We start from the raw sequence: 27,886 nt of genomic DNA on the forward strand, positions 1-27,886 counted from the left end.
CTCAGTGTGAGTGGGCACAGGAGGCACAGCCAGGTGCTGAGGGAGGCCCTGACATGCAGGGCTCTTGTGGCACCGTGTCCTTGGCACTGCTGCCTGTCTGTTCAATGGGGTGCAAGTCCCTTCCAGGTCCAGAGTGAGCCATCTGCCTGTTGTGCTGTGATCCCTGCGGGGTGGCATTCCCATGGAAGGCCCTGCAAGTGTTCATGTGCATCAGGTTGTTGTGGGTTGTGTTCCCCTCTCCCTGGTGGACTTGCAAGGGCCAGGGGGCTGAGTTGTGACAGCACCTGGGAACTCCTGCAGCCCTCGGGGATCCCAGTAAGGTTGTACTCTGGCTATAGGATCACAGAATCATGGACTGGTTTGGTTGGGAAGGGAGCTTAATGCCCATCTTGTTCCACTCTCTTCCACTGTCCCAGGTTGTTCCAAGCCCTGTCCAAGGTGGCCTTGGACACTTCCAGGGATGAGGCAGCCACAGCTTCTCTGGGCAACCTGTGCCAAGGCCTCCCCCCCCCGGGAACAATTTATCTTCTAGTTACCATATGAAGGCAGCCTTGGACTCTTCCAGGGATGGGGCAGCCACAGCTTCTCTGGGCAACCTGTGCCAAGGCCTTCCCCTGCCCGGGAACAGTTTATCTTCTGCCCTAGTTACCATATAGTAATACCTTTTTTTTTTTTTTTCATCTACCAATTTTATTCCCTTCTTCCCGCCTTTGACTCTGTCCCAGGAGGGGACAGTCCTGGTTGTGCCACTGTGCACATCTTACCAGTGGTGCCTCTGCCCTGAGCTGCTGGAGCTTATTCCCGCCTTTGACTCTGTCCCAGGAGGGGACAGTCCTGGTTGTGCCACTGTGCACATCTTACCAGGGTGAGGTGCCTCTGCCCTGAGCTGCTGGAGCTTCAACCTCCAAATCAGCACCTGTGATGAGAAGTCTGGCTTGAATAATTAATTTATTTGTTTGTGTTCCTCCTTGTTACTGCTGACTTTCCACTCAGCTGTGATGGCAAGAAAATTCTCATTTTCTAATTGAGTGTTGTCAGAGCATCACCCTGCACCTGGAGGTGTATGTGTGGCTGCTACTGGGAGTAATGGGATACAAGCTTCTTACTACGAGATTTTGTACAGGTGGGAGGGTGCAGGGTGTGGGATTTTTTTTTTTCCTCTGCTGTCGAGATCCAGCTGATACCATTCTGTCACCAAAGGAATGTGCTGTGCAGGGAGACCTCAAGGGCAGGGAGTGTTAATGAAAATCACAGCCCAGGGGGGATTGTTGTCACCTTTGAAATTAAAGATCAACGGTGGAGATGAATAACAAACCTTGTCTGAGAATTTAATCCTCTTTTTTTGTGCGTGTCACTCAGCTTTCTTGGGAAGAGTTTGTGTGATGCCTGGCTTTGACTTCCCAGGCATCGAGGCAGGTGTGGGAGTGCTGTGGATGATTTTGGGAAGGACCTAAAGAGGAGCCAAATTGTTCCCTTGGGGCTGGAGCTGCCCTGCTGCCGAGGGTGGTCCTGTGCATGCTTCCCTCTGCCACAGATGCATCCCCTGGGGTCCTTATTCCATCCCCCGCTGCCCTCCTGTGGGATGAGCTGATGGAAACCACGTTTTGCACGCTCCTGGCTTTTCCCCGGGACCAGCCCGTGCTGGAGGGGGAAGGTGAAGCCCCCCTGATCCTCCCTGGAGCTTCGGTGCCTGTGGAGCTGTGTGTGGGGCGGCTCTGGCAACGGGAGGGATCGCTGCAAATATCTGGGCTGGAAAAAAAAAATGTTGCAGTGTTTTCAGAGGCGGCCCCCCGCCCTGCTCTGTGAAATGTGAGTCAGGTTCTGCCCGGGGCAGCCGGCCCTACAAAGGAGGCGCAGGAGGAAACTGTTGCTCTGCCTTTGCCAGGCAAAAGCCTCCTCACCCCCTGAGTAATCGCCCAGAAATTCGGCAGCCGCGGCTGAGTCCGGGGGGTTTTCCCTGTTGCTGCAGCTTGTTGGGAAATGCTTGTGGGGATGACTAATCACTTAGAAAAAGCTTGTCTGGTGGAGGAAAGGTTTGAACACTTGAGCGCAGTTCCGATTTCTCAGCACCTCTCTCTGCGTGCCCTCCCCAGTTGTACAAACACCTGGAGTGGGGAGAGCACGCAGCGTGAAGCTGGGAAATATTGACTCAGTCATTTCAGAAGCACTCGGGTTTCTCTGCTGCCCAGCAGATCACAGAGCTGGCACAGCTACATCATTTTTCCTGCCCTTTTCCCCAGTGCCAGAGGGACTCAGGGATGTGCTCTTGGGGGGCACAAGAGCCCTACAGCGTTAATTGTGCAGCACGTGGGCAGCACAGAAGGGCAGTTTCCTTCTGGGCTTTACCCTTTGAAGCAGAACTTGCCCTGAGTGACAATCGGTGCTTGTTCAGTTCTCAAACCCCTTTGTTCCAAGCCCTGACCCATTGGATACAAGATAAATCATGAGTTCAGTTAACAGACTTTTTTTTTGCCCAGTTTGAAAAGTGAAAGTTGGTCTCTTGTCTTGCATCTTAAAGACCACACTAGTATTTATTTTTTTATATAACTGACTTATCTGAAAGGCAGCTGTTGAAAGACGGAGTAGTTGTCCAAGATTGCTTGTTTTCCCCCTTTCATTCATCAACAGATGAGTGAGGATTAATGCTGCTGTCCAGGCCAAAGTTCCAGCCCAAGTAATTCAAATTTATCTACCTAAAAATTCACCCATCAGCTCCAGTTGGACACAGCACTGAAAGCTTTCAGTGTGCCAAGGGAAATCCATGCCCCCACATGCAGCTCCAGCTCTTGTCCTTCATGGCAGCCTTATTATATATGGAGATGATTATCCTTTCAAGTCTCAGATACAGGACTGAATTGTGTTGCCTCTGGGAATTTAGGCAAAATATCTTACCTCTTGGTATGTGAGATTTATGGGGGACTTAATCACCCTTCTCCCCAGACATCCATATGTCTACTTTTGTACTCTTCCTTCTTTCTTTTCCCCCTTTCTCATTGATTTGCTTTTTTTTTCTTCCTGCTTTGAGTTAACCTTTAACTGTCTGATTAAAGTTTTGCACTGATCAACACAAGGACCAGGGGTGGGGTGAATTTTTGTTCCTTGCAGTGTCTTTTATCACAGATTGATAATCATAAAATGTCTCAACGTATTTTTGCTTCAATTATTTTCTCCTTCCTAACAGAAGGATCCAGAGAAGGAGGAAAAGTTCATGTTAGGGACTGTGAACATATTTACTTTCATGGTAATTATTAAAGACAAAACTAACTCTGAAGAGGAACGAGAAATAAAACTGAATAGAAAAGTTGGCCACATGCTGCTAGAGCTATCAAATCAAGTAGGGACTATTTTTAGAGCATAGGCAGAGGGTGAGTATATTTTACAGCAGGAAATGATGGTTTCATAGATAGGAGCAGATCAGTGAATAACGAGAAAGTTCCCGTTCAGAGTATTTTGGTTTGTTTCATTTCACGAGTGAATGAGAGTTTTCTAAAAATTTACACTGAAAGGACTTCGTAGTGTTGGATGAAAAGTCTAAGGAACTACTGAAGCCAGATAAATGAAGCATTGGAAAACTTTTCTGAACCAAATCCTACAGAAAGTTCTGAACTACATTTCTTAGTAAAAATGAATGGATTTTAATGGTGTTTGTTATTTTCTGTGTACTGTGAAGGCCAGTTTCCTGAGGTTATGTCATTAATGTGTCATTTATTTTTTGGAGCTCAGCAATATTAATACTTGACACTTGTAGAATTCTAACAACTGTGAGCTTTTGAGGCTTCATTCATTCCTCAGTGGGATTCCCACTGGGCTGCAGGTGGTTCCCTCTGGTTCCCACAAGACCTGGGAGGTCAGGTGCTGCCTCAGGGTGGCCTCTGACCTCCAGAGCTGGCTTTGGAGTCTTTGTGGATCTTGGCTTCCACCCCTGCTCATTACAGCAGTCATTTGAAATTCTGCAATCTGTGAAGAAAGCATTGTAATATTGTAGGGTCATTTATCAGTCTTTAAAGTAAAATGGCTTGTGGAAATGGTTGGTGGCTGGAAGTTGATGTCTGCTATTCAGAACCTCCACTGGATCACTGCTCTGCTCCACAAGTTGAAGCTTGTAAAGGAAAACCCATATATATTCTTGGGGTTTTTTTGTAACTAACAAAATTCCACGCCCGGTGAGCTTCAGAAAGAGTACAAGATTTTACTGCTAATTTCTGTTATGTGGAATATTTATGTGTGTTAAGTAGGAGCAGAATTTCTGAGCTGTCCAAGACTGAGTTATCTTTACAGAATATAAAGTGGTTATTTAAGCTGTTGTCTCACCAGTTTTCCCTGCAGGAGATGGGGCTCAGGCTGTGCCGTGAGCTTCCTCTGGGGCTGTGGGAAGACCCTGGGCTTGAGAAGGAGATGGTGGCTGCTTTCATCACCAACAATTTTGGGGCTGTGTGTTGATTCCTTCCCTTGGGTGCTGTGTGCAGGGCTGTTTCTGGCAGTGTGGGTGATCAGAGATGCCTGTATTGCAGGGTGGGGTATTTCCCTGCTAGCACAGCTGTGGCTCCTGCGGGGGTGCAGCTTTGCAGCTGGGACATCTGCAGGTAGAAATAACTCTTGTCATCTCTGTTCCCTTGTGCTGAGCTGCTCTCACCCTTGGAGCAGTGTCTGTGAACTGGGCTGGTTGAAAGGGAACTGAGGCAAAACCCCACAAAGGTTTGGTTTTAGTTCAGGCCTCCCCTGCCTTTGCTGCCTGTGAGCACAGGCACTGCTGGCCCAGAGCAAGAGGTGACTTTTGGGGAAGTGGTGGCAGGGCAGGTGTCTGGGTGGGGTTAAACTGGCTGTGAAATGGTGGCAGGGCTGCCTTCCTCTGCTCCAGGGAGTGGAAGCCCAGCAGTTCCCTCTGTCCCAGATAAGCAGTGCTGGGTTCTTGTGCATGTGCACATGGGATCAGCACAGCATCTGTCCCTGCCTGCAGCTGCCTTGGTGTGGGCAGGGTGTGCCACTGCCTAAAACTCACCTGGGAGGGCAGTGGGACACACCAGTGACTTGCTGTTTACCAGAATCATTGCATTCCCCTATGTATTCTGTTTATGTTAGATGCATAACATAATGTATTCTAACATAAACATTATTTTAAGCTGGTTTTTTGCATAGTGGAATGACTTCTTTTGTCTGGCTCATCCTGCTGTGGTTGTCCTGTGTGCCTCCGACACTCCTGCAGGCTGATTGCATGTTAATGGATTGAGCCAGCCCCTCCTGCAGTACCAGGGGAACCATTCCCTCCTGCATCTGTGCAGTGTCCGTAGCAACAGTTGGGATTGCTGTGTGCGAAGGCAAAACTGTGGTACTGTGCTTGAAGCAGCCGCAGTGAAAGTGCAATCCCTGTTGCAACCATGCTAAATGATTATCCAGAGCAGTTTGGATCTTCTTAATGCCTGTTGCCTTTGTTAGTTTATTTTGGACCTTGGACCAACCTTTTCTTTTTATTTAAATGTCCTTATGTAGCCATTAAGGAGGCCATAGTGACCACTATGTTTTCCAGTTGGTTTTGTGTGACAGTAACCTAGAAACTACTGAAACTGCCTCAGGCTTGTCTGCTTCCTGCTGTGTGGGAGATGGGCTTCCAAATGCAGTCTTGGGAGCTCTTCCTTCTCTTGTCTTTTCTTCCCTGGAACTGGGAGGGAAAGATGGTTACAAGGTGTTCTCTGCAGGAGATCTCTTTTTATACATTCTAATAAAAATGTATTCTTGTGAATGTCCCTGTGCTTTCTTGATTAAGGGAATGAACAGTAATTGGGTGTTTCAGAGGAGACTTTTGGTCCTTGTCTCTCTTGGTAAGAAAAATTGTGCTATGCTTGTTGCTAAGGAAGCTAAAATGGCACAATCTTGATTTGGGATAAAATCTGGTAACATTAAACAGAGACCTGCTATCCAGTGTGGAATACTGCATGGAGCAGGCTTTCCCTTCCCCTTACTCAGGGTTTAACTGGCATTTGAACACAAGGCAGAGCTGGCAGGACATGGAGCCTGAGATCCTCCCTTCACTGAGCAGCTCCTGGCTGCTGCAGTGGCTGGAAGTGCTTTGGCTTTTCCAAGACTCTTGTGACCCTCTTGTGTTCAGGTTTGTGGGCCATGGAAGTGCCCTGGGCAGGGGGACTGTGCTGGTGGGTCTCTCTGGGTGGGTTAAATGAAATTAAACCCTGTGGGAGGAGGAACACAAACCTGTGACAGGCTGAAATCCTGGTGTGTGAGGGCATCCGTGTGCCGTGCAGGATGCTGGATCTTTCCTGGCTCCCAGGGAAGCTGCAGTGGCTCTTGTTGCCTTTCCTGGTGTCCAGAGAAACCCTTATCATCCTCCCCAGATGGAAGGAAGCAAGGGGCTTGAAAGAGGCACTTGTCCCACCAGCCTTCTGCAAGATTGATTGGCTTTTCCTAATCCATCTTTTTGATCTCTGCTAACCATCTTGTCTGCAGCTGTAACATCCTCTCCTTTGGATTTATGGACTGCTGCCTGGGGAGAGAGAGCTGCCACTGCAGGCAACCAAGCTGTTGTTTAAATCCAGGGGCTGGTGGGACTGACCTCTTTTGTTTTGCAAGTTAAATGGGTCATGTGGAGATCAGAATTTGGCAAATCCCAGTGACTTCTGTTAATCCATGAGTGGGGTCAGTGTCCAGGGTTTGGGAGGAGCTGGTGTTACATTGGAGGGCTGGAATTGTATCCAGCCTGGTCATTAAAAGGTACACAAGATTGCCATTGAATTATTTGTTACTGGCTTGTTTCAGCTTTGGTTTTCACACATCTGGTGGACAGGGGAAAGCTGCAGGAGCTCTGTCCCTACTGCTCCAGCCCTGCTTGACCACAGCTGCTTTTCACATTTCTGAAGAGCTGCTTTGGTCACCTGGCCTGTTTTTAGGGGAGGAAGCATGGTCTGGTGAGCCAGAACTGGCTCTGAAAGGGCAAGGGTTGCTTTGCTGTGGGACAGTTTAGTCTGGCCAGCCAAAACTATGCCCAGAAATATTCCTGCCTATGAAAAGGAGATAAGGGGTCATAAAAGCCTCTGTGTGGTGCTGGGAGAGTGAAAGATTGAAGGGGCCTGAGCTGTATTTTTTTTTTTTTTTTTTTTTCAATATCTTGCCCATGTTTTCAAACCATTTGTTTGCTGCTCAGATCTGCAGGCTTTTTGGGCTGCCTTTTCACCACCCATGCTGTGTAGATGATCAGATCTCACAAAGATCCCTCTTTCAGAGAATCATGGAATCCAATTGAAGGGGCCGGTGTTTTTTTTTTTTTTTTTTTTTTTTTTTTTTTTTGCAATATCTTGCCAATGTTTTCAAACCATTTGTTTGCTGCTCAGATCTGCAGGCTTTTTGGGCTGCCTTTTCACCACCCATGCTGTGTAGATGATCAGATCTCACAAAGATCCCTCTTTCAGAGAATCATGGAATCCCAGGTTTGGGTTGGAAGGGACCTTAAAGCTCATCCAGTGCCACCCATGCCATGGCAGGGACCCCTTCCACTGTCCCAGGCTGCTCCAAGCCCTGTCCAGCCTGGATGAGGCATAGCTTGGCATGTGGGGAAGTAAAATTTAGAAAAAATATGGCATTCACCCTCAAGCCCCAAATTAGGCTTACCCCAAGGCTAAGCACAGTTTCATAAGAAGAACTCAAATAAAAGATGTAAATTTGGAAGGGCACTGGAGTGGTGTTTCTTGCCTCCAGGCACTGCTGGCTGCCCAATTTAACTGAACAAATTCTTTGTGTTTGAGGATGGAAACCAGAACATTTAAAAGTCTTGCTTTAGGTTACAGATTCACTTTAGACTATGGATTGTTGCACTGGAGGTTAACTGTTCTGTACAAACACACCCAGGAGTCTGGGATATGGTATTGGAACACAGAATGAAATTAAAATCTTGCCATTTAAGTATCTTAAGGGATGTTAGTTTGAAGATTTGATGTAACCAAAGCAGCCACACCTGGAGGAGGAGTGTTGGGCTTTGTGTTCAGGGGGAATTACAAACTGTTCCAGCAGCTAACTTGTGGCAAAAATGTTGCCAGCTCTAATTTGTACCTTACCTTGCTCTTAAAGAGTGTCCTGTAGAAATGTTTGATTTGGCTGGTTTTAGTAGGAATTTGGTGCTTTGTAGAAGAAAATTGTGCACATATTACTGAGCTGGGGTTGATCATGTCATGCACACTGTGATCTCTGTCTATATAAAATGTATTATTGGGGCTGCTTTAGTTTTCTCACCCTGGTGGCAGAGGAAGAGCTGTGAGTGCTGCTGAGTTCTGGAATATCCTGAGCTGGGTGGGACCCTCAGGGATGCTCAGGGCAGCCCCTGGCCCTGCACTGCCACCCCAACAGCCCCACCCTGAGCAGCCCTGGCAGCGCTGTCCAAACGCTCCTGGAGCTCTGGCAGCCTGGGCAGTGTCCAGCACACTGAGTTCTGGTCGTATTGGTGATTGTAAAATTTGATATAATAAACAAAGAATGTGATTATAGAAAAGGAGAATGATTGCTTCAATACACATATTTGGAAAGAGCTTTTGGGCCCTGTCTTATTTGGCTTTCAAATGACATGTTAGGGCTTCTAATATCTGCAATTTACAAAAGGTCTTTTTTATGAGGAGGTGGAGGGAAAGATTGAACTCTTAAAAATTGTTCAGTGGTCCAACCTCCATGGCCTGAAGGGTGGCAGGAGATGGTGTCTGTAGGAGGACTCAGCTCTGTGTGTGTGGGACAGGAGCTCTGTGTGCCCTGGTGTGCTCAGTTACAGCTGCGGGGCTGTTCCTGGCTCCAAACTCTGTGCTCAGAGTTGCAGCAATGTGTGGCTGGAGAAACCTGTTGTAAGAATCAGAAGGGTGAAGCTGTTCAGTCCTGCTGGCTGAAACTGTGCTCCACTTTTCCATAGAATATGTTGGATGCTCTTCGACATGACTTTTGACAAAGCGTCTACTTTCTTTCTGTTACTTTTTCCAATGAAATACCTTGGCAAAAACTATCAAACTTTCTCTGGGAACTCACGTTTCAATTTAAAATTCATCGTTTAGGTTGGAAACCAGAACTCTGAAAAGTTCAGCTGGAGAGGTTGGCTGCAATAATTCAATGTGTGTTTAAGTTTGGTTTGTTTAAAACTTGTTGTGAAGAGCTTTGGGCAGTCTTGATAATTACTGCAGACTGCAACTCTTTACTTTAAATACTTTCCACATTAAAGAGATAAGGCTGATTGTGAAAAGCTTCCATTTATGTGGCTCAGAGGATTCCAAGGGCCTCTCAGACAACATAAGTACAGGAACATTGGAAAGTACATGCAGGCCAGGAGCAGCACGTAGTGTGCTCCATCCCTCCAGTGCAGGGAGGAGGGGGAGAGGGAGGCAGAGCAGCCTGGAGCAGCAGGAGGGTGAATGGAGCTGCTCTGTGTGACAGGGAGCACCGTGGTGGCATCATCCCATCTCGTGACTGGGAACAGAACACAGAGGCTGCTTGAGCCTCGGCCAAAAGGCTCCTGCACACGGGATTCCAGCACTGATGGAGCGTGTGGGAGGCTCTTCCCCGGGAGCTGCCACTGCCAAAGCCCTGTGGGTGTCAGAGTCCAGCACGACACACGAGCACAACCTGCCTGCAACCTGAGTCATGGGCACTGCAGCTGGGAAAAACAGTATAAACCCCTGAACTGAGGCAAAACCTCAAAGTCAGACCCCTGGCTGAGCAGGAGAAGCTTCAGGGCACCTTCAGCTGCAGGGTGAGGTTGATCAGCAGAGCAGGAATCACCATCCATCCTCCCAGGCTGCTGGGTTCAGTGTTCATCCATCCCCTGGGAGTATCTGGGTTAAAGCTGCTGCTCCCAGCTCTGCTGGGTGTCTGCCCTGCACCACTGCATCTGCTTGGGGTGCTCATGGAGCAGGGCCAGGATCTGGGGGGTGGATTTGTGGAGGATTTTAAAAGTTTGATAGAAGGTTTATATAGGATGTGTTTGTATGTAAACTTGGAGATTAGAAATGCTGACTTGGAAATGCCAAGGAATAAGACAATGTTGAGAGAGAAATGGAACTAGAAATAAGTTTCAAAGATGGTCTTACAAATAAGATTAGATACTTTGGAGAAATAGAACCATGAAAGATGCATTGTGGTAGGACCCATGAGGGGTAATTTTAGATTATTGGTTTTGAGGCATTTACAGTATGGTGTGGCAAAAACTGATAAGTCAATAAATGTTTATAATGTATTGTAATTAGGAAATAGTTGGTTTCTAATTGTGATGAATTATAACATTTGTATTGTCTCACCTTTCACACGAGACTAAAAATTGAATAAAAGTTTTAAAATCACTTCTCAGTTGTCTCATCTCTGGGTCAGAAAAGAGCACAATCCAACAGTTTCTATTCCATTTGCCTTTTGCTTGCCTCAGACTCCCTGCCAGTGCCATAACCAGTTGCCTGAACACAGATGTGATGCCTGTTGCTGTTCAATGTCTTTTCTGATTAAATCATACAACCATAATGATGAAACAGGCTGGGAGTTTCTCTAAGAAAAGAAAAGCTGCTCTGTACTCCCTTCAGATATGTTTCCCCCTTCCCTCAATTTTCCACAGCCTGCTTTGAAGAAATGTAGAAGATCCTACTGGATTTTTAATTATGCCTTTTTTTTTGTTTTTTTGCAAGACTTGCTTGAGACCTTGGGAGCTTCTCTGCTCAGCCAAAGTCTGTTAGAGAATGAAGTAAACTTGGGAAGTGTTTCAGCATGGGGAGTTCAGCAGCAGTAGATGTGGAACTAGTTTGGATTTCTTTATTCCTAGATAATGTCACACGCTAAGCTCAAAAGCCCCTGTCTGGAGTTCCTACGTGAGGTTGTGCAAAGTCACTTAAATTGGCTGATCTGTAGTTGTAGATATGAATTCTGATTTATTATTACTATTTTTAGATAGATTTTTTTTTTTTTACTTTTTAAAGCCAAGACAGAAGAATCTGCCAATTGGACAATTTTAGTCACTTAGAGGCTGTTTTCATGAAGACCTGTAGGCCAAGGGGTCTCTCATGTGCTCTGCTCTCACTGCAAGGGTCCAACCCCAGCAGTGGGGAACAGAACTTCCTCCCAGGAAATGGTTATGCCAGAATAAGCCTGAATTCACTTTTCTGGTATAATGTGTTTATGTTGATAAAGCAAATTGTGACTCTGCAGGAACACAGTTTACTGGGAGAGCTGGATCAGCCCAGGGGTCTCTGCTGGGATAATTCTGCATGGAGTGAAACATGAACATTTCTGGGAGATGTTTATGGATGAGCTGCTGTCCTGGGTTATTCTTACCCTTGGCAGATAAGAAATGAGAAGAAAGAGGAGTTCTACTCCCTCCTTGTCCCCTCCTTTCAGTGCACAGAGAAGAGAGGAGAGAACACATTCTCTTTTATTTGTGCACTGAGAGGCAGGAGCAGGTTTCAGTTTGGTTGCTTCCCTGGTTTCTAGGCCAACATTTATCAAAAGAATTACCTGACATTCCTGGGAGACTGGGTTATGGATGCTGCTGTTTTCTGTAGGTTTTGGGCTGTCCCAGCCCAGGGGACTGGAGGAAGCACAGCCCCAAATCTGTTCTGTGCTGTTTGGGGTGCTGCTGTGGCAGCAGCAGGTTGTTAAGCGTGGCCAGGGCAGTGCTCAGCTCCAGGCTCTGTGTGATCCATCCCAAGTGTCCTGGTTACTGCTGCTGGCTGTTTTTCCTTCTCCATGTTGCAACTGGAATAATTTGGTTTTCTTGGATTAGCCTTCCTTGTGACTTCTAGATTGGGGGTTAACTTTTTGTCATTTGAAAACAAGAGCTTTTTTTCTGGTGATGTTCTCTCATAGCTTTAGTATAGAATTCCAGACTGGTTTGGGTTGGAAAGACAGTAAATATTATTTAGTTAATTTTCCACCATCCCAGGGTGCTCCAAGCCCTGTCCAGCCTGGCCTTGGGCACTGCCAGGGATCCAGGGGCAGCCACAGCTGCTCTGGGCACCCCAAGCCAGGGCCTGCCCACCCTGCCAGGGAACAATTCCTGCCCAATCTCCCATCCAGCACTGGGAGCCGTTCCCTGGGTCCTGTCACTAACTCCCCATATTAAAATTTCCTCTCCCTTCTGTTTATGAGCCCCTTTAAGGCACTGGAAGGATGGCAGACCTCAGAAATTCTTGCCTATTTGTCCTGAGATTTTTAACTAGGCATTGAAAGGGCTGTGTACAATTTTTTTGGAATGAATGTCTGCAAGGCTGGCTGATCCCAAGTGCATGAACTGGTCATACAAGGGAAAATGTGTTTCCTCCTGAAAATAGGAAAGCTGAGATAATGATGGAAAATGCTTCCATTCGACTCAGATCATGTCCTTCCATGTCTTGACAATGAGATAATCCAAGCATTTTCTGTTATCAACCATCAGTGGTTTTCTTCTTGCCCTCCCTTCCTTCCCCTGCCTCCAGTCCTCTGCTTTACCTGTCTCTGCCCTTTGCTACAGAATTTCCCCTGGTAACTACAGAAATGACATTTCTGCAGCACAAAGCAAGGGAAATTATTTAAGGGAGCCTTTGCACTTGTGTTTCTGGAAGGGCTGTAGATACAAGACTCCTAATTGAAAGGTCAAAGCCACTTGCAGAAACAAATGTCTAAATATAACCCCAGCTTTGTCCAGATGGACTCTGGTAACTGAGGCTAGATACATCAATGTGTATGAGGAACTCCTGTGGCTTCCCTGAAATAGAATTATTTTTTTTTTTGTACAATGGTGCATATAAATGCAGCTCCTAGAGCTCTTTTTAGCATGAAATTGTAATAATTTGCTAAATCCACTTGTGCTTCTGTTGCTCCTGAATAAACTCCCAAATGAAATCAGCAAACCTCCGTGTCTCACCCTGGTGTGGATGTGTGATGCTCAGGGTTTGGTGTGTTTTGGCTTTCAGTTCATGAGCAGGGCTGCATATCCAGGCCTTTTTCTGTGTGCTCTGAGGCTGTTTTTCCTGCACTGACATCTGCTCCTGCTGTTTATTGGATGCTTTATTTTGGAAAGCCATTCCCTGTGCAAGAATCTCACTGCCCATCTGGAGCTGGGAGCCTGTGCCAGATGCTGGGCCAAGGGAATCAGCTGTTCATTGGGAACTTGCAGGCAAGTACCTGCTGCATCCCAACAATCCCAAAGGCTTCAGTCCCATCATCCCCAGCCACACAGTCCCCAACTGCAGGAATGACAGAGAAATAAGTAGAATGACAGTTCCTTCATATCAGTCAGAGACTCTTGAGAAATTTATTTCCTTAAACCTTATTTTTCCTGGAGGGCTCATTTTGATGGCTTTAATGGGTGGAATTCAAAGATTCTTTTTCTATATGCTTGGCACCCGTATCCTAAAAAAAACCTGTGATCCTTGTAAACCTCTGACAGGCAGCACCTGATGTGTATTTTTTTTTTTGTTTAATTTCAGGACAAACACCACGATGCTGCTCATGAAATTATTGAGACAATTCGGTAAGTGCTTGTGCAGCTGCCTGGGACCCTTCCTGTGCCTCACTGCAGCTCTGGGAAGGGATGGCTGGAGTCAGGACACACAGGAGGGCAGCAGTTACCATTTAGCAGCTCTGAGTTATTTTTCTAAGCTGAATTTGCTGCAATACAGAGCTCCCTGCCAAAGAGATTTTCGTTTTATCTTGCCATATTCCATTCTGTTTTGAACAGAGTTAAAAATGAGTGGTGGTGGTCAGCTTTGGTATTTGAGCTGTGGACAGGCAAGGTTAAGGGAACATCCTTGGCTTGGTATGTTATGGCCTGATCTTGCCTCTGCCCACCCTCTCTGTTTCCCCTGTTGCTGTGATCTTGCAGCATTTGGGTTGTTTGGCAATGATCTCCCTGTAGCATTGCTGCTAATCCTGCTGATAGAGTTGGAACAGCGTGGGGAAAATGGGAGGATAAAGGTGAAAGACAACTGTGAGGAGCAGGACGTCAGAGGATTTCCCAACACAGGCTCTCAGGACGTGACTTGCTGTTATTTCAGCAGGATTAGGAGGGGACTTGCCAAAGAACAACTTTTAATAAATGCTACACGAATTCCCCAAACACCTGAGGGATGAGGATGAGTTATCCCCATTACAAAGCTGCTCTTGTTAACTGTTTTAGATCCTCTCAGGCTGCCCTTGGCTCAGCTCAGGGCTGTGTCTGCAGCAGGTTTCAGTGCTTGGGTGGTGCAGATACAGGTGAGGGAGGAGGTGTTTTACCTGCAGAACCACCTGAACTCGAAACTTGGTCACACACACATGGCAAAGGAAAAGGTAGCAGTGAGCCTTGTGTGCTCCCAGTGTGAGTGTGAGAGAGCCAAGTGCTTGATAACATCACTCACATGCATGAAATCAGAGCATTCCCATGGGCTGGGGTGGCAGAGGATGTGGAATGAGGCTGGAGCTGAACATTTTTCTCCCAAAGGAGTTTCTTTTTCTGTCTACAAAACTCTGCCACTGGTGCTGCCAGTTTGCTTGCACTGGTGGGGATAAGGTCCTGTATTTTGGGGTTTTGTGGCATCATTTTTGGGGTGGCTGGAGTGGTTGCTGCTTTCAGTGCTGGAGGCAAAGGGAAGCTGCCTTAGGAAGCAGTTGGGCCAAGTAATGTTTCACAACTGTTTCAGCAAGGCTGCAGTGAACTCGGTGTCAGAAGCTCTCGTGCTGCCTTTGCCTTGTGCAAAGTGCCCACAGTGTTGTGAAAGTGGTGGTGAGAGAATGCAGGGAAGCCTTTATCTCATCAGGCATGGAGTCATGGAATATCCCAGGCTGGAATGGACACAGGGATCCAGCTGCTGGCTGCCTGTTCCTGGGATTTAAGAAGTTTGCAGGGAGAGCCCTGCTGCTTTTAGGGGAGATGTGAAATAGCAGAGGTGGGCCAGCCATACATGTCCAAGTTCTGGTTTTCACTGGCTGTGTATTTATTAACCATGTGTGAATCAGCCACAAGGAACAGAACTGTTGGATCTTGAGTGTTTGTTTTTTTTTCCACCATTTTAATAGTGAAGAATGGAACAAAGTTCATGAGGAAGAAATTCTGTGATTCCTATTGGAATTCATCCTGTGATGTGGGTTTTTCTGATGCTGACAGTGCTTTCCAATTTGATATTTGTGGAGGAAATTTGTGTGCAAAGCTTCTGTGGCTTTTAAATTGCCTTTAAAGGAAATTAATCTTCCTCCATTCCACAAGTGAAGCTCTCTCCTGTGAGCTGCCATTGTTGGATGCACTGCAAGTGGGCATGTGCTTCCCCTTTCTTTTGGCCACAACACACAGGGCTGCATTAATTTAGAGTATCAAAGGGGTCTTTTATCAGAAGAACTTCTAAAAATCTGGTTTTGTTGGGTATGTAAGGTATAAGAGCAGTTTAGACACTCCCCAGAGGAGAATATCCTGGCACTGAGTGGTTGGTGACAGGGTTTTTGGGCTGCTGTGGGAAATGTCTTCTCCACATTCAGCCTTGTCAAAGCTTCCTGCAGCATCAGAATTCTTTGGAAATACTGCACTTCTGCATTTTATGTTAGATTAACATCAGCCATGACTTTGAGTATTTTTAGACACGTGGAATACATTTATCACCTCATTTTGAAGCTTTATGCTCCTGCCAGTGTCTACAGGCATCTTGCTGTTTATTCAGTACAAATGTGAACTGTTGCAGTTTCCCATGATGCCTGCTTTATTCCTAACAATACTGAGCTCCCAGGGCTGCTGCAGTGTCCTCTCTTCATGTAAAGCAGTCCAAATTGAGACAAACGACCTTATTACACTTAATTGGCAATACCTCTATTCATTATTTCTTCTCTCCTTCTAGGTGGGTCTGTGAAGAAATCCCAGATCTCAAGCTTGCCATGGAAAACTATGTTTTAATTGACTATGATACAAAAAGGTGAGAGGAATGTTTTTGTTCCCAGCAGGAGTTCAGGGTGTAGTGAACCAGTGTGTAACTGGTTATTCTTAGACACAACCAACTGAAGTTTTCTCTCAGAACTGGCTTCAGGCTCTGCTGGAGTTATTTTGGTAGGAAATGTGTAACAGCAACATTGGCAAAGGCAGTTGGATTAAGGACATAATTGGAAACTCCACGAGCTCCAGTGCAGCTCTGCTGTACGTTGAATTACTCACTGTGAAACAATGATCGGTATCTGCGCCCTTGGAGCAGGGCCAGGCTGGGAATCTCAATGGTTCCTGCTCCTGTAGTAACCAGGAATTCCTGTTCTCAGCAGGCCATGGCAGAGCTGGGTGCCAGAGGGAGCTGCACCTTCCCCTCCTCCCCTTCCTGCTGGCTGGGGGCTGAATTCAAAGGTGGAATTCCCAGGAGTGTTGTGGGCAGCTGGAGGGGTTCTGAGGTGCCTCAGTTCCATGGAGTTCATACCCACAAGCAGTGCAGAATGAATGTCTCTTATGGGATATTCCCCTCCTGGCTGGGAGAGGCAGATCCTGACCTGTGGTGTGTCTGTGGAGACTTCTGAGGTTCTGTGCATGGACTTGGCTCCACTGACACTGGGAAAAGGGAGGATGCTCAAGCTGCAGTTTACAAAAACCTCCCTGGTTGCCTTCATGGGAAAACTGAATTTATCCAAGTCCACAGAATGATTAAACAGTTAGAAGAAAGTTTACTGATGAAACTGCATTGCTGTGGGTAGAATCCCAGATTATCCTGAGCTGGATCCCACAAGGATGATCAGCCCAGCCCCTGTCCCTGCACAGCCACCCCAACAAGCCCACCCTGAGAGCTCCTGGAGCTCTGGCAGCCTTGGGGCTGGGACCATTCCCTGGGCAGCCTGGGCAGTGCCAGCACCCTCGGGGAGGAAGAACCTTTCCCAACCTAAACCCTCCCCATCACCAGATACTTCTGTGATCTGCTTAAGGTATTGCTTCCTCTTCTCTCCATTTTCAGTTGTTTCATTGAAAGACTTGTTAGTCCCTGCCTTCCTCCTGGAAAATTCAGAAGGAGCAATCAAGGTCAAGCATCCCTTGTCATTAAAATCCATTAATTTGGGTTTATGGATTACTCCCAGCAACTGCATTACTGTATTTTTGTGCTTCTGGCATCCTCACTGGGTGTGTTTCACTGGGGACCATCAGTGTGGTTGGCACCAATCCTGAATAAAAGTGAAATCCCTCTGTTCCCCAAAGTCACTCCCCACTGTCTTCCTGAAGCTTTTCAAGAAAGTAATGAACTGGAATTCTGGTAATGATTTCAGTATTTTTGATTCCTTTGAAAAAAAATTGTTGGAAAAATCCCTGGCAGCAGATGGGCTGAGCCAGGGATGTGAAAGAGAAGCAGCAGGTTATGGAAATGCAGACAAACCCATTGCAGCCTCTTGCTTTTCCCAGCATGGAAACAAGCACAGGCAGCTGGGAGGACTCATGGGAGAGGTGTTCTGGCCGGTGTAGTGACCCTGAGGATCACAAGAGACTCAAGTGTCCCTTCTGATGTCCTCTGGTCCCCCATCCCTTCCCAGCTTTGGGAATGCCCATGGTTTAATGATGTAACTCCTGTAACTCTTTGTGTTGTTTTTGCTGCTGCTCTGTGGGTCTGGTTACGTAACCATTGATGTTCCCAGGAATACACTTTCTTTCCTGGCCTGAGGGGAATTGATTTAATCCTCTCAGCTCGTGTCATTAGGGCATCTGCCTGGGCTGACCATAATCCCAGGCAGCCCTTGCAGCAGTCCCCAGGCTTTCCTGATGGGTGATGGTTTAGGCTGTGTGCTGCCTCTGGCTCTGGCTGCATTTTCAGTTTCAGGGTGAATTTCTGGAAAAGCATCTGCTTGTCTCAAGACTGATTATTGTGGAGAGATGATAGCAAAAAGGAGAAAAATATACAGAGCTCTTTAAATTTCTGTGCAGCTGAAAATATGGAGAAGAGGTTCTGAGAATACAGAACTTTACCAGGAAAAGGGCTGTACTCAAAGTATGACTTAAAATAAAGGAACTAATATTATTTGTCATGCACTCCTGGTGTACTGGGGATTTTGTTTAAAGGAAAAAAAGTCTTAGGTCTGTGTATGTAATTACATATCCTGAGAGAAACAAACCCTAAATACCTACTAGCCAAGAGGATGGAAGAACCCAAGGTTTTGCCTTCAAACCTGCCTGTTTTGAGCTGCCCCTGTGTTCTCCCCCCAGCTTTGAGAGCATGCAGAGACTGTGTGACAAGTACAACCGAGCCATTGACAGCATCCACCAGTTGGTAAGTATTGAATTTGACAAAAACCTGCCACGGTTTTTGTGTGCCACCTTTGAATTCAGGTAGTGAACAACAGTAGGAAGCTGTGACTGACTCAGTTCTGCATCATTACTCAGTTCAACATCAGTTCAATGGGGATAGCAAAGAAAAAAGGAGTGAACGAACCTTTACACCCACCCCAACTCTATTCAGTCCTGTGCTTTACATTGCCAATTGTTTTTTGCATCTCTTTAAATTCCCCTTTATCAGCTGTGAAATTACCTGTCAATTGAGGTGTGACAAATGTGATGTTCCAGCAATATCCAGCTTTTAGGGGGGCTCGAGCTTGGTATTAAACTTATTTTCTTGATCACACCTGAGTAGTCAAGGAGTTAGTATTGGAGGGATATTCCTATAGAAAGAAAGGGAATTGAACACCACTTTTTGTTCCCAAATGCAGAGCTGCTGCTCTTCCTTGTGCACTGTTATTTTGGCACTTGGAAACAGCTGACATAACTTCAGGGGGAAAGAGAGGTTTATCTACATTTAACACAGGGATTTCTCATAAAGATTGACTTTTGCACAGGGAAATCTGTGACTTATGGGTACTTAAATAATCCATATGAACTCTCCTGTGTGTTGTGGAAGTGATCCGTGGCTTAGGAATTTCCTTGTCACAGTTCAGCTGCTCTGGCCTGTGGGATCACTGGCTAAAGTAGAATGTAATCTCTTTTCAGGCCCATTTAATGAGCCTTTTGGTTCTCTTACCCCCAAAAAAGGTTGAACTGGAGGAAGCAAAACCTGAACAATGAATAATGTTACTATTCTGCTTAATTTGAAAGCATAGGTGGATTTTTTCCCCTGCTGTGCTTGTGGGAATTATTTGAAATATGCAGTATTATGGCAACAAGCCTTTTTTGCTGGGATTTTCATAATACTTTGGGCCTTAAAAACTTGTGTTTATTTGGATTCAGGCACCTTCATGTCTGCGTTGGTTAATAGCTAAATATTAGCAGCTATTCAGCATTTGCAGTTGCTATCTGAACTGGCAAACCTGATGGTTTTAATTTTTTCCTTCCCATCTGAATCTCACAGGAAAGTTTAGGAGGGGTACTGGAATTGCCCTTTTTTGGTTTGTTTTTATCGAAGGGAGAGGTAGACATTTTTAAAACTTAACAACTTTTCTGCTTAGGATAGGGTTTTTTTCTGAAGAAGAAAGGAAGCTTGATTTCCATCTCTTTCCTGCCACTCCCAGTCTGAGTGCATCTGATCCCTCCCATGTGACAGCTCCTGGAGCAAAATTAACCTGTTCTTGTGTTGTCAACATCAGTTCAGTGGGGATGGCAAAGAAAAAAAGGAGTGAACAAACCTTTACCCCACCCCAGTGTTGTGCTTTGCATTGACAATTGTTTCTGGCATTTCTTTAAATTCCCCTTTATCACCTGTGAAATTACCTGTTAATTGAGGTGTGACAAAGTGCAGAGCAACTGCTGGTGTGCAATTTCTACAGAATCCCAGAATGGTTTGGGTTGGGAGGGACCTTAAAGCCCATCCAGTGCCACCCCTGCCATGGCAGGGACACCTCCCACTGTCCCAGGCTGCTCCCAGCCCTGCCCAGCCTGGCCTTGGGCACTGCCAGGGATCCAGGGGCAGCCACAGCTGCTCTGGGCACCCCAAGCCAGGGCCTGCCCACCCTGCCAGGGAACAATTCCTGCCCAATCTCCCATCCAGCCCTGCCCTGTGGCACTGGCAGCCATTCCCTGGCTCCTGTCCCTGCAGGCCTTGTCCCCAGTCCCTCTGCAGCTCTCCTGGAGCCCCTTCAGGCCCTGCCAGGGGCTCTGAGCTCTGCCTGGAGCCTTCTCTTGTCCCGGGGAGCAGCCCCAGCTCTCCCAGCAGAGAAGCAAAGCAGATTATTTCAGTCCCCAGCTCCTGCTTCCAGCCCTGGTTCCCCAAGGACTGAACACATCTGAACACATTTCTGTCCTCACTGAGATCAAGGGCACTGCTCAAATACCTTGGCTTCAGCTCACAGGGCCTGGGATCTGCCAGGGGCTCTGAGCTCTCCCCAGGGCCTTTTCTTGTCCAGGTGAGCACCCCCAGTTCTGCCAGCCTGGCTCCAGTTCCATTCACTCTTTTTATCTTTAGCCCCAGCTGAGGCCGAGGGGCGGGGAGGGGCCTGTCCCTCATTCCTCAGTGGGTTTGGTGCCAGGTCCTTGTCCCCACGGTGGGCTCACCCCTGTCCCCCTGTCCCCTGCAGTGGAAGGGGACGACGCAGCCCATGAAGCTGAACACTCGTCCCTCCAACGGGCTCCTGAGGCACATCCTGCAGCAGGTCTACAACCACTCGGTCACCGACCCCGAGAAACTCAACAACTACGAGCCCTTCTCCCCCGAGGTCTACGGAGAAACCTCCTTTGACTTGGTGGCCCAAATGATTGATGAGATTAAAATGACAGAGGATGATTTGTTCGTTGACTTGGGCAGTGGTAAGTGACCAATGATTCCTTTTTCTCCTTTGCTTTGCTTTCTGTTTTTCTTTATACTTTAAAAAGCCCATATTTGGGAAGCCAAGCAGGGCTGGGGGTTGTGTTACAGGATAAACATCTTTTCTAGGTAATCCCCAAAGATGTTCTTGCTTTTTATGCCAGGATTAAATGGACCAGACAAACACCCCAGACCTCTTTTCTGGTGCAGGGAAATATCAGCCTGCAATGCAATAAACCCTTGTTACAAACCCCTTTGTTTGTGTTGGTATTGTTGGATACTCTTGTGCAGAAGAAGCAATGTTAAAAATGATGTTTGACCCATCAAGTTGCATTCCTAAGGATTCATCTGTTTTCACTGGATTTGCTTTATGCCCTTCATATCTGAAAACTGGATTTCTTGACCCTTCCCATGTGAAACACTTGGTGTGGAATCTGAAAATGAGGGATTTTTTTGCCTCTGACTTGTCAGTGTGTCAAAAAAGCTTTTATAGTTTACTTGAACAGTTGTGAAACCCAACAAAATCTAACCCACATCTGCAACAGAGTCGAGTTTTAAAAGGAAATGGATGTGTCTAGCTGGTGAGGAAACCAGGTATGACTCAAGCACATGTGCAACAAAGACACTGAGTAAGAAAATGTTCTTTTTCTTGGTAAATCTGGTTCAGAACAGGAAAGGAGTAATAAGAATTTCCCCTCTTGCTTGATGTGTTCTGAAGTTTTTAACACATTTAAACCCAAACAAGTATGTGTCATACAGGACTTTTGAAGAAAAATAGATTTTAAAAAATGTATTTTAAATTTGAAAGTATATTTTAACCATTAACCAGTTGTATTTAAACAGTCAATATTTATGTATGTTATACATAGTAAAACAATAGATGGTAGAATAATTAAATATTAAATAGTATACTATTATGTAGTGTAAGAATATAGTACATATAAATGATAAAATATGCATAATATAGGTAATATATACTATATTATATAATATAAACTATTTTATATTAGGTTTATTATGCATAAGATATACACTATATTAATAATATATAAGCATTATATAGAAACAAATAATACATAAATAGATAATTATAGAAATTTAAATATTAATGTATAATATATAAATAAATATATAAAATATACAAATATATCTATAAAGATACAGAAATCTATCTATATATCTATATTTAAATAGATAAATAAATAAATGTGTATATATAAATATATATATATATACACACACACACAGGCTCTTCAGTGATTCTCTGCTTCCTCTCTCAGTGGCACTGACTAAAATTTCCTGTCAGGGACTGATGCTCAGATGAGACCTTTAGAAAGACATCAGAGCTAAGAAACTCTTTTCCAGCTGGAGGGAAACAAAACCTCCACAGATTCTCACAATTGTTTGTCCAGGAAGGTTAAAGAAGATCATATCTGGGTGTGCTGCAGGCTGGGTCCCAGGCCCATGGCAGAGACTTTAATCCCCAGAAATAAATCGGGTGTTTCTCACTCCATTTTGGGGCTGAGCAGCTCCAGGGCAGTGGGACTGTCAGAGCCCTGCCCAGTCCCCCAGTTTTGTGTGGTTTTGTTGGTTTTGTGTGGTTTTGCTGGGTTTGTGTGCTCTCAAAGCCTCTCTCCCCTGGCAGTGCTTTCCCTGAACTCTCAGCTCTGGGGTTTTTGTTCCTTCCCTGCAGGTGTGGGGCAGGTGGTGCTTCAAGTGGCTGCAGCCACAAACTGCAAACATCACTACGGAGTGGAGAAAGCTGATATCCCAGCCAAGTACGCCGAGGTGGGTGAGCTGGGGGCTGCCTGGGGCAGAGCTCACTGCTGCAGGGAGAGCAGAATTCCATCTCTGCTGCTGTCTGCTTCTCAGCTCAGCCAGGCCTGGAGCTGTGGAATATCAGCCACGCAAGGATGTGTTTGAGGAAAGAAGTGTGTCCAGTCTGGAGAGTTCAGAAGCATCTTTCTAGAGTGATTTCAGGCCCTGAAAACTTTTAACAGTAATGCCAGGGCCTGTTCAAAAGGGAGTGCAGTGTAAGCTTCACCCAAATACCTGCAGTCATTCCATGGCTGGAATGGCCCTAATGCAGCTCCTAGAGGCCACAGCATGCAGCAAATCCAGGGATAAATTCACCAAACAATTAGCTGTTAAGTTTTTTAAAGGCCTTGTCTCTGCCTGTGGTGGTGATGCCCCTTTTTCAGTGATGAAACCACCAGAATTCCTCCTGAGACCTGTGCTGGGTGTCTGCTGTAGAACTGCTTAGGAGGCACCTTAGTGAGGAAAACCATAAAATGGCCTGAAGCTGAAAGAGGGGAGATTTAGATTGGAGTTTAGTAATGCTTGGCTGTGAGGGTGGCACAGGGTGCCCAGAGCAGCTGTGGCTGCCCCTGGATCCCTGGCAGTGCCCAAGGCCAGGCTGGGCAGGGCTGGGAGCAGCCTGGGGTGGTGGAGATGTCCCATGGCAGTTAGAACTAAATCATATTTAAGGTCCCTTGCAGCCCAAACCATTCCATGATTGATAATGTTTAGTCAGGCTTCTTTAGTGAGGTTTCTTTACATTTCTAATTCTGTGCCAATGGGACACAGACAGATGATGAGTTCAAGGCAAAGCTGGGAGGCCACAAGCAAACAGGGAAGGTCGGTCATGGCTTACCACAAGAAGTTTGCTTCCTTCAGTAGCCTGAACAGAAACTGATCCCTCTGAATTGTCAAAACACAGATTTAGCCTGAACAAGCTAGAAAATTATCCCTCATGGCGGGAGGGAGTAAATAAAACTCCTTGATCCTTCTTTTCAGTGATGTGGGCAAAAATGCATAAACACAGTGGTGAGGACCTACAAATCCACTTTGTTTCCCCTTCCAGGACTGAGTGCAAGTTTGTACCTGGAGGGCTCTGCAGTCCCTCTGTGTGAACATCCTGGTTTTGATTTGGGGTATTTACAAGACCAGGAATCCCCTCTGTGTTTACCATTAAATTAGAGATCAGCTTTATAAGGAAAAGTGAAATTCTTTCTTTCACTAATGCCCCTTCCTGTCACTGTGCAAACACAATGGTTTGGTGAAAACAGCAAACAAAAGAATGACCCACAAATGGAGAATTTGGGGTAATCACTGCTGAGGTACCTTTAGTCTTCCCTGAGATTACTGGGTGAACAAAATGTTCTGTGTTATTTCCCTGGTTAAATCCTGTCAGATTGAACAACCAAGGAGCTGCTGCAGTGTCAGAGTGTGTGGAGCTGCCTTGTACCTCTGGTTAGGGCCCAGTTTTCCTCCAAATATTTGTGGAAGAAATTGGGATGAGTTTCCAGTTAAACTGGCTGTGGCACCACATCTATGGGTACCATGATAATAGATGGATAATAAAATTTGGAAAGCTTCACCTAAAGAGGAAGAATGTTACAGATTTATTTTAGTGAAGTTGCCTTAATACATTTAAATATAAGTTCCTACATAAAAATACTGAGGATTTTTGAGTTTTCCTGCTCAGCTTTGGAGTGCCTTTGAGCATGAAACATGCCTGCCCACACACAGAGTTTTGCTGAGCTGCTGATGGGGCAGCTGATCAACCATCAGCTTGAGCTGTCAGTGGGACCAGAATTTCTGCTGGGCTTCTCACACAGACTCCCAGAGTAGTTGGTGTTGGAAGGGGCCTCTGGCAGGGTCACCTGGAGCAGGTGACACAGGAATGTGTTCAGGTGGCTTTGGAATGTGTCCAGGGAGGGTCACCTCCAAATTTGGCCCAAATCCTAAAGATCAGCTCGGGGCAGGCTGCTGGCAGGGTGGTGTGGGAGTGTGTGGGGCACGGAGCTGTCTGGATATGGGATTTTGTTCCTTTCTCCCTTCTTTGCACAGTAAAAACCAGCAGAGCCCTCCCTGCTCTGCAGCCCTGGTGTGTTTGGGTGCAGTTTGAAGCACTCCCAGTTGCCATGGGAAGCAGATTTGCTGCAGGATTCTCCCTGTTTGCTGCTGGGATGCTTTTCCTGCTGCTTTCTGCCTCCTCAGTGACCCCAGCAGACCTGGCTTTGTCCTGGTTGTCCCTTTGCTCCCTGGGCTTAGGCTGGGCTCACCCCCCTTCTCCTGGTGGGATTATGCACCACAATTTAAGGCTGGGCTATTTTTAGTGCTGGGCAGTGTAAGGGCTTTTCTTAGAGCATGGAACTTCCATGAAAAGGGGGGGTGAAAATGCCAGCTTTGCCTTGGCCCTAAGGAAGTGAGGGTTTAGTTTTTTAAGGAAACGGAACAGGAGGAGCTCTGTGTCTGCCTGTCCTGGGAATGTTAATGGCAAAAAACCTCCAACCAGACAGAATTCCTGGGGATCAATGAGTGCTTCAGAGCTGTGTCTCCATGGCTGTGATGGAACTGGAAATGTGAGATGTCCTAATGGCTGGTTTTGGTTTTCTTCCCTCTTGCAGACGATGGACAGAGAGTTCAGAAAATGGATGAAATGGTATGGGAAGAAACATGCAGAATACACAGTGAGTGCCACTCAGCTGCAGATTGGGATCCACACCCACGTGCAGAGTTTGTAAAGTCCCCTCCAGCCCTTCCTCAGGCAGCTGAGGCACAGCAGCTCCCTGGGTCTTGTATTGATCCTGGGGATGGTGTTTCCAACAGATCCTCCCCGACCCTCTCTTTGTCTTGCCTGATGTGGGGCATGGTGTTATTGGGAGCACTTCCAGGTCTTTCCAGAAACTCTTGGAAGATTTATTCTTCTAAAATGTTGTTCTGACTGGGGCTGCCATGAGTCTTCTGTTTGTGTTAAATCCCCTTTCCCTTCCCTCTCTCCATGGATTGGGGTTTTTGCCAGGTATGGCAGCTCCTCCTTGGAGTTCTGAACTCTCCTGCTGGAAATAAAAGCTGAAACTTTGGTTCTGCAGGCAGGGGAAGCTGTGGCCACCTGGGCCCAGTTCTGGAGGGGATGGGGTGGCAGGGGGGAGGTTCTGGGTGGCTGGAGATTGGAGCAGGAAGCTCCAGGAGCAGGTAACAGGCTGGGTGGTTCTCAGGGGAGGGTGCTTCTGGTTTGGAATAGGGTGCTCTGAAGGTGGAGCTGGAGCAGGAGGAGTAATTGGGTCATGATGGGGGATCTTCCTGCCTGGGGCAAGGATTGTGTTGAAATTTGATGTTTCTTTATGTCTGAGGATGTTTTGCCCTCCAAGGATGGTGTGAGGAATGTGCAAATCCATGCATTGTCCTGTCCATTCCTTCTCTTTTCCCTTTCTTCCCCTTTGTAATTGTCTATAAGAAAATCTGCTCTCTGCTTAATCACTTCACAGTCAGAAAATGGATGTACAATAGGAACCCACTGGGAATTTTGAAAACACATCTATTTCTGTTTCTGCCACTTTGCTATGGTCAGGGAAGAGCCTGGCTGGATCAGGGATATTCCCAAATATCCCAGGGAAGCTAGGTCACTGCTCAGAGGTTGCAGCTGGCCCCGTGTCCTGCATCCAGGTGTGAGCAAGGAATGGGGAACTGCCTTTTTCTCCTGCCCTTCTCCTTCCTTTCTCCTTCATTTCTCCTTCCCTTCTCCTGTCTTTGCCATGTCCCTGGGATGCTGTGATCCATGTGGATCCCAGCACTGTGGGATCAACTGGAGCTGACCAGCCTTTATTTCCAATTTTCTGTCTGCTGGGACCCTTGGTGCCCTCATCTTGCAGAGAAGCTGCTCCAGCTCTCCCTTGGGAAGCAGGCTGGGAAGGTGGTGGTCCCACCTGCCCCTGGCAGCTCCCTCCTGCAATTCCTGTTCTGGACAGAGGGATTCCCTTCCAGGGATGCTGGGCCTGCTCTGCAGCAGGGTTGATAATTCCTTCCTGCTGTGGAAGCACTGGGAGTGCTTTACTTTTCCTGAAGTGGCCATATGGCATTTTTCCATTGTGTCACCCAACTGGCATGACTTGAAAGGAATTGTTCCTGAGGATGCTCTGCTTCTGGGCTGGGTAATTTAAGGAAGAGGAGAGGAACTTGGACTAAAATATTGGAAGCATATTGCTTGCCTTAGGCAGCATTTCCATATTGAGCATTCCAAGTGACAGAGTCTGGTGCTATATTGAAACAAAGCTATTTATTTTTGCCAGGTTCTTTGGCTTTTATAACTCTGTTTTCTGCTGTGTTTAGAGTAAAATTTCCCTGAATATGCAATCTGAGGGTTTTTTTGGGAAGAGTTAAACACTTGCAGCACTCCTTGTCTGAAGGAAAGCTGGTTTCCTGTCACCTTGGATTGATGCTTTAACACAGATTTTGGTCTTTTACAGGAGGCACACAGGGCAGATTTTATTTAGTTTTTATTCATCAAACAGACTTTTGCCAGGCAGTTTATATTCTTTAGGAACTCCTTAGCAGCATCTGCTATAGGTGGCTGTTAAACACAGAGCAAACTTGCTCATGATGCAGCTGGAGGACACAGGAAGATACGGAATTGAAAGCCTGGCATTTTTGTCTTTCTGGAAAACAGCTTTGTTCCTGCAAAATGCTTTGTGAGGTCCCAATATTCCAAATGTTGGAGACAAAATAAGCACAAATTGAAATAATCTGTTATCAGCAGAGCTCAACTTGTGAATTTCACTCCAGTGTTAGAGGCAGTCATATGAAAAATCAGTGTTTTGAGAAGATTCAAGTGCTGGAGGAGGGGAGGGCCTGGTGGGAGTTCAATGGGAAGAATTTTAGATCCCACCTGCAACTCTGGCTGAATTTTGTAGATGGTGTTTCCCTCTTGCTGTAAAAGTAAAATCTGAGGTGCATAAGGCAGCAATAAATCCTGGAGATGCCCTGCAGGGTCATGCTGGGTTTTTAGGTTATTTTAAGAGCCAAGATCCCAGCACAGTTAGAGATTTCCAATTCAAATGGATTTTGGGTTCTCCCTGAAAAGTGATGTGCTGAGAAGTTGACTTTTGCAGAGTGTTTCATGCTTGTTTGGGTTTGTGCATCTCAACAGCTCCTTCTTACTTGGGAAATCTTTATCTCTGTAGCCTTTCACCATCTCCAGCCTTCCCACCTGGTAGAATCTGGCTGAGAAATATTTTCTGTCCTTTTTGCCTGTTGCAGCAGTCCAAGAGACTCAGAACCTCATGATGCTTTTGTTACCTGCCCAAAATCCAGCAGGATTTTTCAGCTTGCCATTGAAAGAAAGTTGCTAGGAACATAAACAAAGAAAACTCCAGGAGCCCCAAAACTCTGCAATTAATGAAGTTGTGTTTGAGCTCCCTTGGAGAGAAGGGCAGTCGCTGTCCCCTCACCAAATAGTTCTGCAGCCT

General features: G+C 46.3%; 1 protein-coding gene across 9 annotated transcripts in view; it reads left to right on the forward strand.

Annotated features, from left to right (window-relative positions):
- DOT1L (DOT1 like histone lysine methyltransferase) overlaps positions 1-27,886 on the forward strand; it is a 77,314-nt gene that overhangs the window by 3,859 nt on the left and 45,569 nt on the right. For all 9 annotated transcript variants that reach the window (XR_005626293.1, XR_005626294.1, XR_005626292.1 and 6 more), the window contains exons 2-7: positions 13,419-13,462; positions 15,792-15,866; positions 18,113-18,176; positions 20,410-20,638; positions 22,330-22,424; positions 25,049-25,111. Coding sequence is in view for 6 of the 9 variants with exons in the window: in XM_039696797.1 (XP_039552731.1) it covers positions 13,419-13,462; positions 15,792-15,866; positions 18,113-18,176; positions 20,410-20,638; positions 22,330-22,424; positions 25,049-25,111 (570 nt within the window). In the remaining 3 variants the exon portion in view is untranslated. The remainder of the gene's footprint in view (positions 1-13,418; positions 13,463-15,791; positions 15,867-18,112; positions 18,177-20,409; positions 20,639-22,329; positions 22,425-25,048; positions 25,112-27,886) is intronic.

Source organism: Passer montanus, unplaced genomic scaffold, assembly GCF_014805655.1.
Source record: "Passer montanus isolate IOZ18808 unplaced genomic scaffold, ASM1480565v1 scaffold114, whole genome shotgun sequence".
NCBI classification, from domain to species: Eukaryota; Metazoa; Chordata; class Aves; order Passeriformes; family Passeridae; genus Passer; species Passer montanus.